This window comes from Brachyhypopomus gauderio, unplaced genomic scaffold (assembly GCF_052324685.1).
Source record: "Brachyhypopomus gauderio isolate BG-103 unplaced genomic scaffold, BGAUD_0.2 sc69, whole genome shotgun sequence".
Taxonomy (NCBI): Eukaryota; Metazoa; Chordata; class Actinopteri; order Gymnotiformes; family Hypopomidae; genus Brachyhypopomus; species Brachyhypopomus gauderio.
In genome coordinates this window covers 471,852-483,821 of record NW_027506890.1, presented here as the reverse complement: position 1 = coordinate 483,821, position 11,970 = coordinate 471,852, and the positions used below count along the sequence as shown (strand labels likewise).

The window sequence follows — 11,970 nt, the reverse complement described above, 5'->3', positions numbered from 1 at the left end:
GTGCTAGGTATTTTGAAATCAAAAGTAAGTCAAATTGAAACTAAGTCTTGCAGGGTGCATAGTCAGTGGTTTTCTTTCACTCTGGGAGGAGCCTGGTGCCATATATAAGCAGACTAAGTATGAACTTATATTACTGACACACTTGAAGATATCAGGTATGTGTGCAAGTAATCAATTATTATATAATAAGGCCGTTGCCTTATGTTTATTTGAAAATTACTGGTTGAATGTCATTTAATTGTGAGGTTCTGCTCTAAAACTAATACTTCAGGATGATGTATTGTCTATAAGGATGTAATTTATAAAATGGTTTAGAAAAATGTGAGAAGTATGAAGCATGGTCTAAGAAAGAGATTATACTTACATTTTTAGCACCTATTAACTATTATGGCGACTGTTAATGTCATTTTTAACTGACTGGTGAGATGTACACAATTAGATACAGAGGCATAAAAGAGGGGGGGTGTCAAGAGGTGAGTGACAAATTATTTGATTTGCAAAATAAAGATTACATGGGGTTTGTGATCATATGATGTAATGAACATGGAAGACAAGGGTATGTTGAGATAAAGTAGCCTTGAAACAGATTAAGTAGTGTTCAGCTAATCAACTGTAATATACTTCTCTTCCATTAATCAGGTATCCATTCAGAGCAAAATGCCATTGAAAATGATGAGAACTACATTAATCTCGGTGAAAGTAACCCATCAGTCTACAAGCTGAAACTTAAACAGACAGGAACAAAGCATCTTTACAAGGACTTTGGAAGTCCTTCCAATCTCTCAACAACAAACAAAACAATAATGGTCCTGGGTGCAACTGGATCAGGGAAGAAAACCCTCATCAACGGCATGATCAACTACATCCTGGGAGTGGAGTGGGCTGATGAATGCAGATTCAAACTTATAGATGAGCAGTACAATAAGACACAAGCAGATAGCCAGACTTCAGAGGTCACAGCCTATCAAATTCATCATCAGAATTACTTCAAAGTTCCTTATTCTGTCACAATCATAGACACACCAGGGTTTGGAGACACGAGGGGAATTGCACATGACAAGGAGATCACTGAGAAAATTCGACAGTTCTTCTCTGAGCAAGATGGCATTCTCGGTCTCGATGCTGTGTGTTTTGTGGTACAGTCAGCTTTAGCTCGGTTAACACAAACCCAACAATACATTTTTGAAGCTGTTCTTTCCATTTTTGGAAAGGATATTGCAAACAACATCACCATTATGATCACCTTCGCTGATGGGCAGAAACCTCCAGTGCTTGCTGCAGTTGAAGCTGCTAATATCCCTTGTATAAAAAAAGAATGATGGAAGCTTTCTTCATTTCAAATTCAACAATTCTGCTCTTTTTGCTAAAAATAAAGAAGGTGATGATGATGATGAAGATGATGGCAACTTTGATGCAATGTTCTGGAAAATGGGCAAAGGAAGCATGAAAAGATTTTTCACTCACCTGGGAACAATGGAGACCAAGAGCCTCCAGCTCACAAAGCAGGTCCTGCATGAACGCAAACAGCTGGAGGCAACTGTAGCTGGAATCCAGCCACTTATCCAAACTGGTCTGGCAAAACTTGATGAAATTAAAACAACATCAGCGGCACTGCTACAGAAACAGCACGTCATGAAGGAAAATGAAAATTTTGAATATGAGGTTAATACCCAATGTTATAATAAAGTTGACATTGAAAGAGGGACATTTATAACTAATTGTCTTGGTTGTAACTATACCTGCCATTATCCATGTGTTTTTCCAGATGACAAAGATAAAGCATTATGTGTAGCGATGAAAAACGGCAGCTGCACAGTGTGTCCTGGTAAATGTCCTTGCACCGTACATCACAACATGTCATTTAGAATCGACATCGTAACTAAAAAAGAAAAAAGAACGTATGAAAATCTGAAAAAGCAATTTGAAAATGCACTGGGAGAAAAGATGACAATGGAGAAAATTGTGCAGCAGTTGGAGAAGGAGTACGATGATGTCCAATACGTTGGATATGAGTGAGAAACTAGCCCAGAGCCTGACACGTCTGAAGGAAATTGCTCTTCGCCCAGATCCCTTGGCCACACCAGCCTGTTACGGAACAGCTCCGGACCCTTCCCTGTGGGCGTGCCGCTATGTTGTCTGCGTGTCGTTATGTCCATGTTTGTACTTCCGTGGGTGTGGGTTGTTTGTGAGCGTGTTCGTGGTTACACCTGTGCCTTGTCTCGAGGTCACGTGGGTCTGTGTAATTCACCTATTTAATGTGCGTTAACGCGGTGTCTTGTGCTCGTCTTTGTCTAAAGTTCATGCCTGTGCAAGCCTCCGCATTTGCGTGCTTGCACCGTCCGTGCTGAGCTTTGCGTTGCGTGAAGTGAAAATAAATGTTCTGTGTGCACCGTAAGACGCTGGTCGTGTCTCCTCCTTCCTCCTGCACCACAGCGTCACAGAAAGACGAGCCGAACAAGACGACGTATGCCAGGATACGCCACCCGAGTACCGAGGGGGAAGAGAAGGAGCAGGCGTCACCACGGCTCTTCCCCAGTCCGGCGCCAAGAAGTCCCCGTTACCGAGCAACAGATGAAGCAGGACCCTGTCTGCACGTACCTGCTCTGTGCCGCTCGAGAGACGGAGGATGCCGAGACGGCGGAGTACTTCCGCCGATCCGCGGCACGCGCATGGGAGGAGAGACACCCCCACGCGTCCCTGGAGCTTCCACCCATGGCTGTGAGCAGCAGTAAGAGGGAGGAAGCAAGCGCACCGCTCCTGGTTCTCCCTGAGGAGGAGGAGACCAGTGAGCCATTCATGGTGGGTGCGGGTACCTTTGCCCTCACCCCTCCCGAAGTCGAGTTCGGCAGCGACGAGTCCGGAGAGGAGGAGAGCCCCCGCTCCTCCGTTCGTTCGGAGGAGAGTGAAGGCGAAACCAGCTGCGCTCCCTCTATTCCCGCAGCTCTCCGGATGGCCGAGGAGGAGAAGGTCAGCCCCCCGTCGTCGTTGTTCTCCGAATCGACGGTCTATTACGGGGAGGGTGACGAGGAGACCAGCTCTCTTCCCTCCAGCCACACATCCTCCACCGAGCGCCACGAGGCGGAGGACGTCAGCCCTCCCCCTTCCCTATTCTCGGCTCCTACCGTGTATTATGGGGAGGGGGTGGAAGTCAGTCGCCCTCCGTCCGCCTGTTCATCACCCTTGGGGTGCGAGGAAGAGAGCGAGGGGGTGGACAGCGCCTCTGGGTGTTCGGAGAGCACAGTCCACCTAGGGAAGGAGGTTCCTCAGTCTCCCTCAGCGGCGAGCAGCATGGACTGCTCCCGCTGCCCGACCCCGGAGGAACCCATGTCGCTGGGTCGGAGCGTCTCCGAGAGCGAGGAGGAGATGGAGACGTCGGGGGGCGAGGCGACGGCATCTCCAGGAGCGCAGGGGGGTCCTGGTGTGGTCAGCGGTCCAAGGTGGGTGTGTCACGCGCCCTTGGAGCCGCCGCGGACACCAGCCGGCGCGCGGCAGAAAGCCAGGACTCCAGCCGCGCCCAGAGGGAGAACCGAGGCTCCCCTAAGGAAGCCACCGGGAGCGCGGCCAGCGGGAGTTGCGAGCGGCGCAACGCGCGCGAGGAGTCGGAACCCAAAGACCGGAGGGACTCCTCCGCCTGCCGCGCCCGCCCAGCCTGCTTTCCCTGGAGGGATAGCAACACCGTGTGCGCTTTGGCAGGCAGCTGGAGCGGTGCCATGGCTGCCTGTCCCTATATGTTTGTCCATTCCCCTATGTCTCCCTAATCTCCTTTTCCTGTTCGTTCCTCTTGTGTTTCATGTTCCCGTGTGCGTGTTTGTGACTGTGCCATTGTTTAAAGTTTTCTCCCCTGTCTTCCCAGGGAGGGTGTGCTAGAGCTGTCCGCAGCGGTTCCCGCCGTCGGGGGTGACTGCTCTCGGAGGCTCGTGATCCCGGGGGCTCCGGACCTGCCCGTTGGTGTTTGTTCGGGGCTCTCCCGCTACGCGGGACGCTCCGGGAGTAGCGAGCCCCTGGCGGGGGGTTCTGTTACGGAACAGCTCCGGACCCTTCCCTGTGGGCGTGCCGCTATGTTGTCTGCGTGTCGTTATGTCCATGTTTGTACTTCCGTGGGTGTGGGTTGTTTGTGAGCGTGTTCGTGGTTACACCTGTGCCTTGTCTCGAGGTCACGTGGGTCTGTGTAATTCACCTATTTAATGTGCGTTAACGCGGTGTCTTGTGCTCGTCTTTGTCTAAAGTTCATGCCTGTGCAAGCCTCCGCATTTGCGTGCTTGCACCGTCCGTGCTGAGCTTTGCGTTGCGTGAAGTGAAAATAAATGTTCTGTGTGCACCGTAAGACGCTGGTCGTGTCTCCTCCTTCCTCCTGCACCACAGCGTCACACAGCCTACATCGATCTACTCATTGAGTCTGAGAAGCAAACAGCCAAAGAGGGATACATGAAGCGCATTGCTGAATTGGAGAAGATAAAAAAAGAAGCTTTGATTATGCAGAAGGTGGAGAAAGGTGAACCGCTCACTGAGAACGAGGAACGTGGCCGCATGAAGAGAGCCATGAAAGACATGGGCTAGATGATGACTGGACTGTACAACAATGTGGCAGGATGGTTTAAGAACAAAGTCTGAAGATAAAAACGTTTTGCAGTTTTCTGTGTTAAAATAATAGTAGTGTAGTGAAATAAGCCCACCGCATTCTGCATATAGTGGACTATTACTCAAATTGTAGTGCTTTTTCCTTATTTTGATTTTTGAACCAGATATGTTACCACCTTCATTTTAGTAATCATCTTGCTTTCCAAGATTTTAAAGTAAATATCATGTTTAGTGTATTTAATAAAAATAACATGCTTGTTGTTTTCTTTGTATCTACAAACCACTAATATGGTCATATTTAATGAGAATGTGAAATTGAAAATGTACCTTTGTGTGTCTATTGATTAACAAATTCCTCTTGTATGATTGCCCCTACCAAGATCTGGCCATGTAGTGTATACCTGTTTTCCTTTCATATTCAATAAAAAATGAATGGAAATAATTTTATACATCTCAATTGTTTTGTCTTGTAGTCAGACTTATATTCTCAAACAGACCATACTTAGTACAGGTCTGGGGCTATTCTATATCTACTCATTCTATATTAATACTGTCCACTCTAACAGTCTCAGTCATGAGTGTGATTATTGAAGTTATAACTCTAAAACCAGATTCTGTCTGTAATACCCCTCATTCTTGGTAGTTCAGAAAGTCCCTGTGTGACACATATTATTTAAATAATGTAGAAATGATCTACAACTTAACAGTGTAGAAACACTCAAAAATGAACAGCTCAAAATTAGAAGCCTGAGAAAATAATTATTCTGGCATGTAATCTGTTTACCAGTTAGAGCAACAATAATCAACGTGACTAATCTGATTTTCTGAACAAAACAAAACAAATCCAAAACATCCAGATACAGAAGGATGAAAACATTATTTGCCCTTGAATCCTACACAAAAATCCTGAACATTATTCATACCATTAGCAGGAGCTGTACCTTTGTCAATTCCTCCCTCTACTGGATTGTTAGAGTATTGCATTGTTTAGTGTTTCTCCTGTTCTACTGACTCTGTTGAATGATGACATGATTACCAGTTGTAAAAAGGGCCATACTGAAAAAAAGTTTACATTGAGTCATACTGACATCAGTATAGTTTCTACTACTTCAGCTCTAAAATTGTTGTTTTTTAAATCTGCCCCCTGAGTGCCCGTCCTGCCTGGTAGGTCATTCTACTATAACATGTGATGACCTAGTGAAGCTCAGCTGTTCCTGCTACAGGCTTCATACCATAAAGCCTGACTGTATGTGCAACTGAAACCACTCACTATAACTATGCTGATTCACATGTATTTTACCTGCAGTGTATGAATGGTCTATGAATGGGAATCAATTACAGTGTTGACACAATCTCACTTTTGTGCTTTGTCATTCAAAAATGTTCTATTAGGAAAAAAAGGTGAGGTGAAAAATTCACAACAAGAAGTACAATTAATAATAATAAAAACAACAGCATTGTGTGTTTGGGTGTGTTTGTTTTAAAAGTGAATTTTGTCTGTGCACATTTACACAGATACATTTTATTTGATATGCACTTTTTTTCACCCATTTTTCACTACTGGTCAGTAGAATGTCTCTGCCTACCACACATTGTTTAGGAGTCCTCTACACCGCACTGACATCATTTCAGTAGTGGCATGTTCATGAGGACCACTGAGGGTTTGAGAGTGATCTGCCATCCAAGAAACATCTGACCAGCAGCAGTCCTGACCAGTAAAGAGTGTGTGTTCACTCACTTGTTGCTCACTTTGTTCAGACTCAATTTCATAATTTATTTTCTTACCCTTTTCATTTTTCATACATTGTCTTCACAAGAAACATTTAAACAAATATGACACAGTTCCAGAAAATTAATGGTAAAATAAAATATGCATATAGGAAGTAACTAATATATGATTTACAAGCAAAATATTCCAATGTGTCATATAAATACTGAAATGAAAACCATTTCCATCAAATTCCAATTTTCAACATTTACGATCCCTTTCAGAAGGCATTTAAGTTAGACAATTTTGACTAAGCATTTAGCAAAAAAAATATATCTTAAGTGCAGGGATTTCTCTGCCAGAGTGTTTAGGCTAATAATTTTAGCGTATAGCACTGCATGAGCATGTCGTTGATGTCCTCAAGCCCTCTGAGAGTCCTCTAAATGGTGTTGTCCTCAATAATGCACCAGCTGCTACCTCAGTCGCTTGGGAATATCGACCTTAGATATGAAGGAGTTGGAATAGAGGATAAGTGAGTGAAGAATGGAACAGAAACACATTTAACATGTTAAACTTAACATATTTAACTAAACAGATTTAACATGTTAAATTTAACATGTTTACCTAAAGCACCTAAGGTATTTAATATATCATCAGTGCCAGCAAATAGTAAATACAGTACAGATACTGTTTTTACAGATTAATCTTAAACTTAAAAAACAATTCTAAATAAATTTGCATTTCTTTCTATTTCCAAAATTATCAGATACTTTATATACATTAATCTTTCAGTAATACTTCTACATGGAAGGCTGGTTGTCTAATTTGTTAAGGGATGCAAATTTTACTTTAAATGAGTGAAAGACCTTTCTTTAATAGCATAGGGGCAGTCATGGCCTGGTGGTTAGCGAACTAGTTTTGTGACGGAGGGTTGTGGGTTCGATTCCCAGACCTGAGGCCATGACTGAGGTGCCCCTGAGCAAAGCCCTTAACCCTCAATTGCTCACTTGTGTAAATTGAGAAAAATGTAAGTCGCTCTAGATAAGGGCGTCTGCCAAATGCCGTAAATGTAGACCATACTCCAGAGCACTGTGTTAACACACAGCACCCCATTTATTGTTAATTAGACAAAGAACCAAGTTTATGATCTGTTTGATCATAATTTTGAAATCTGGGATTGAGACATGTTATGTGGTCGGGCCAGGACTGGTTCCTGCTTCCTCACCTTTTTGAGTGCATTCACGCTGCAGCTCCTGATAGAGTCTAGCAGCTGATCTCTGGAGCTCTTCTCTGTCCCGCGGCCTGACACTCTGTCTTTCTGGCGTTGGGATACAGGAGTCAGTGCCCGCCGCAGTGACTGTACATCCAAAACTGGGGCAGGGGGAGGAGGTGGAGGCGGGGCTCCTGCGCTTGACTCCATTGTGACTCCGCCTTTTATACTTGGTGCTTTGGAGTTCAGGGGACCAGGAGAGGACTTCTGTGAAGTTGCTTTGGAGGGTGGGGAAGGATTGTTAAATTTGGAGACTTTTGCTAATATGGATTCTTTCTTCTCTACATGGAGGGATTGTAATGTTCCTTTAGATTTGGGTGTTTTTGGTAAGACATCTTTCTTCTCTCCACTAGGCGGCCCTGGGCTAGTATGAGTTTCCTGTTTGGCAAGTCGTTGAGCTTCCATTCGTTTCTGACGCTGGCGGTCCATATTACGGCTCAAAATGTTGGTCATGGTCATCCGTGGTCCAGCTAGCTCAAAGTGATACCCCAACTTAAGTAAGGAAACGTTGTCTCGTAAAACCTTAGCCATCTCCATCTCAGTCTTTCCACCACAGATGTGTCTTTGGTTGTGAAAGCGAAGCTCTGTGAGAGTAGCATTATGCTTCAAAGACTCGATGACAGCCAGGATGCCTTTACCGGTGAGATGGTTGGAATCCAAATTAATTCCCGTCAACGTGGAGTTGTTCCGCAAGGTACCAGCAAGAGCAAAGGCTACATGATCGTCTGCTCTCGTGTTAGCAAGAGCGAACGTTTTAACATGGGTGTTCCCACGCAACCCTTCAGCAAAATGGATAAGGGTGTTTGTCTTAATAACATCCGAGTTGTTGATGTTGAGCTCAGTGAGTTCGGGGTCATCATTACGCACCTGCTCCAAGAGTTCATCAAACATGCTAGAGCCAGTGTCACTGTCCATGTAATCATCTTCATTGTCATCATCACGATCATCTTCGGATTTGGCGAACTGGTCATCTCCACTAGCCCCGTTACCAGTCATGATATTACGACACTTCTCTTCACCTTCTCCTCCGTCTTTCTCTGTCTCTTTCACTCGCTCCTGCCCTTTCTCTTGTTGTTTCCAATTCTCCCTCTCCCTTGGCCCCTCCTTATCTTTCCCTGGTCCAGCTCTACCTTTCTGGAAGGGTGGTCTGCTTTTCTCACTGTTCTTCTCCTGCTCCCTCTCTTTCTTCTCCACAACCCCACAGTCCCCAGAGTCTCTTTGTCTGCCGCTTCTTTCTCCCGTTCCGCTGTGTTCGGTTAGACTCTTGTGATCCTCTAGCATGGACACTTTCCCTTTTATTCTTCTCCCTCTACATTTCTCTACTTCCCCCTCTTCTTTCTTTTCCCTGCCATCTACTTCGTTTTTCCTCTGCAGTTTGGATATTAACGCTTTCGTTCTCAAGTTTTCGGCCGTCTTGCTTTGCTCCTTTCTCTCCTTCTTTAAGCTACACTCTTTTTTGTCTTGTAGTTTAGAGATGGCTTCCCAAGTCTTCCCCTTATCCTGTTCTCTCCTGGATGTGTCCTTTTGTTTTTCCTTTTCTGCCTCTCCTATCATCTCTCCCTGTCCTAACTTTCCTTTCTCTTTCTGCTTTTCACTGCATTCTGTTTTCCTATCGGAGGACTTCTTCGACTCATTGTCAAATTTTTCTTCTTTTTCCTGTTCCTTTCTGTCCCTTGGCTCATCCTTGTCAGATTCCTCACGGCTTTGAGACCTGGAGATGCTTTGCTGCTCCCTGCTCCTCATCCTCTTGAGGCGGTCACGTCTACGTCCTTCACCTTTCGACTCTCCCTGAAGAACAAACACAACACAGTGGAAAACCTCAGTAAATACATACTCAAGACTAATAGAGCAATGAACATAATTTTCACAAAATGTGTCAAGTCAAGAGAACATGGAAACTTTGCCATGCATTTAGCCTGCAAATTTAATTGCTCTTTAAGTGTTTGTAATAACTATTTATTTTTTAAAGATCAACACTACAAAACTATGGACAAATCAGACAAAAACAGCAGATCTAATGTGACCTCAAATTATGATTGGTTGCAGTGTGTGTGTATTCTTAGCCTCCATTAGAAGGGAATGAGCCTGCATGGTAGATTTGTGTGCCATTGTTTGAAGAAGTCAAAGACCTCTGAGATGTTCCCTTATAAGGCTGCGAGGCAAGGAGCGCTCACGCCTGGAATTCCACCTACCCGTGTTCTAGAATGTCTGGATAAGTTTAAATCATTTCCCCTTTCAAAAACCGAGCAATCCTATCCCAGCCTTACTCCCATAAGGCACTGAGTTAAACCACCTTTAAATACTCATCAAAAGAACACCTAAGAAAATATAGTCTGTGTTGAATAGAATGAAAAGTTATTCAGCAAACATAGAGCAGAAGCATCAAATAGCCTTATCTCTGCCAAGCATTTATGCTACAATACATGCAAAAACCAGTGACGGTTATAAGACTTTCACTTGTTTGGTGCAGATAACCTTTTGATGCTAATTATAATGATAATTATAGTGATAATTGCTTGTGACTCACTGTCATTAGATACTTATGATAAGCAATAGAAAGGACAGTGTGGGGGGGGGGGGGGGGTAATCCCATAGGGCCCAAATGAACCCATATATGTGTGATGAAGGAGCGTTTCTTTGCACTGCTGGACGCATCTCAAGCAAACAACATGCTGTCTCAATAGAATTTAAACAGACATCTCTGGCCCTTTAGTGAGTATCACATAGCCAAGCCATCAGCAACACCTGTTAGGGCCTGTAGCACTCATCTCCCGCACTCAACACATCATAACAAATGTTGACTCTGTGCATAAGTGGAGTGCAGATATGTTACTGAAGTTATACTGTGATGCAAAACTTTTGGGTTAAACTTAATCTGGATAGGGGTTTTGCGTTCACAAGTTTGTGCAGCTCTGTGTTACATCAAGACGAATCACAGCCACTCTCATCCGTTTCCTTCTACAGAAACAAGTATTTAAGGATCCTCCTCAAAAGACTGGCTGCACTTTCTACAAAGTGTGTGAAGATTAGGATGCTTTGGGGAAATGAAACCATATCAACTGTGAATGGTGACGACAACAACTTCAACGTGGCAGCAACTATATGTTAGGCTGGAAAGGGAAGGTTCGAAAAATATTCCCAGGATTTGGAGGTCACATTAGCAAGACTTTAATGTCCACAGTGCTTCAAGCCAATTCAACATAAACTGTGAGAGAAAACTTTAAGCAACAAATAAATTCATAAATAAGTTAAATTAATTAATTAAAGAAGTTCTTCTTTGAACAAATATGAAGAAGGTGATGCTATCCCTATGCAAACCATCTGTCAGCTGTAAGCATGGTGTTGATAAGGAGGATCACAGTAGTATGCTTGGTATCCTGTGGTCCACTTGTCTGTAAATCTCTGGCTGAAGTGGACCCTGTCTACTGTGTCTTTCTAAATGTCTTGTAAAGTGCACTTTCGCTGCTGGGGGAAGTAATGCATTATTTTTGCACTTGTATATATCCATGAAGCTGTATGGACATAGCAGTACAGTTTAACTATCAAAATTGTGCAAACATATTAAAGTTTTAGGTCTATAATGTCACATGTAACCGGCCGAATTACCACTGGAGGGTAATTCATACAATAAAAATAGATTCATAGAATAAAATAGTCACTGATGGCTAGTAAACTGGCATGGGTGAATAAAACCAAACCTAGTTTTTTCACTTTGTTCGGTATACACCTCACCTCAAATGACAGTTCTCTCTCAATGAGTTTCTTCGTCTCCCGTTCACAGTAGTCCAGCATGGCTTCGCGGTCATATCCGCGAGTCGGGAGTTTCTCCGTCTGGTTCCGCTGCCTGAGCCCGACCGGGACGTTTGGGTCAGGATCAATGATAACGATCTCCCTCTCGAGCTCTTCCACCTCCTCGGGTGAAAGGGTCGCGAGCAGGGTCTCGATGTCCAAATCCTCGGTCGCCTGATCACTACACGACATTATTGAAATGCCACCACCGAGACCGTCTTTTCTTTGCAGATTTGCGATGTTGTCTTCTAGAATGGTATCAAAACCCTTTGGAGACGCTTCCACGAAGCGCGATGGGATGGCAGCAGCAAAGCCGCGCGCGCACGCTGATCGACACGAACCCGCTTCTGCTCCAAGACGACGAGCTCGTGCGCGACCACGTGCCCAAATCCGAACGGAAAGTAAATACACAGAGTGAACAGTTATTTTTTTCATTTTTCTAACTTCTGATCAGCATACATATCTAATCAGGTTAATTATTCAATCAGTGTTAGTACCCCTATCTGTGAAGTAAGAAACGGTTTTTGATCATCACTTACGTAATCCCTTTCAGTTATGGAAGCCCAATTTAAAGACACTTATAACACCTTTTGTTATAATCAACGTGTTTTGAAAAGGGTGATTT

The 11,970-nt window shown here is 44.1% G+C and overlaps 2 protein-coding genes across 2 annotated transcripts; one reads left to right on the top strand and one right to left on the bottom strand.

Annotated features, from left to right (window-relative positions):
• The first annotated feature begins 543 nt into the window (after positions 1–543).
• On the top strand, positions 544–1,319 carry LOC143490990 (uncharacterized). Its single transcript, XM_076989589.1, has 2 exons — positions 544–556; positions 640–1,319. Exons 1-2 carry the CDS (start codon positions 544–546, stop codon positions 1,317–1,319), a joined length of 693 nt encoding a protein of 230 aa, XP_076845704.1.
• A 4,792-nt stretch (positions 1,320–6,111) lies between these two features.
• On the bottom strand, positions 6,112–11,724 carry lmod1a (leiomodin 1a (smooth muscle)). The gene is made up of 3 exons (XM_076989585.1): positions 11,289–11,724; positions 7,512–9,344; positions 6,112–6,786 (listed from the first exon to the last, which is right to left on the bottom strand). The coding sequence occupies exons 1-3, from the start codon at positions 11,535–11,537 to the stop codon at positions 6,760–6,762; spliced, it is 2,109 nt and encodes a 702-aa protein (XP_076845700.1). The 5' UTR covers positions 11,538–11,724; the 3' UTR covers positions 6,112–6,759.
• Positions 11,725–11,970: the final 246 nt, after the last annotated feature.

Coding starts and splice junctions, on each gene's coding strand:
- lmod1a (XM_076989585.1), bottom strand. CDS start 11,537: ATGTCGTGTAGTGATCAGGCGACCGAGGATTTGGACATCGAGACCCTG. Junction 9,345..11,288: donor AGAGAGAACTGTCATTTGAG/GTGAGGTGTATA, acceptor TTTGTTCTTCAG/GGAGAGTCGAAAGGTGAAGG. Junction 6,787..7,511: donor GCGTGAATGCACTCAAAAAG/GTGAGGAAGCAG, acceptor TTCATATCTAAG/GTCGATATTCCCAAGCGACT.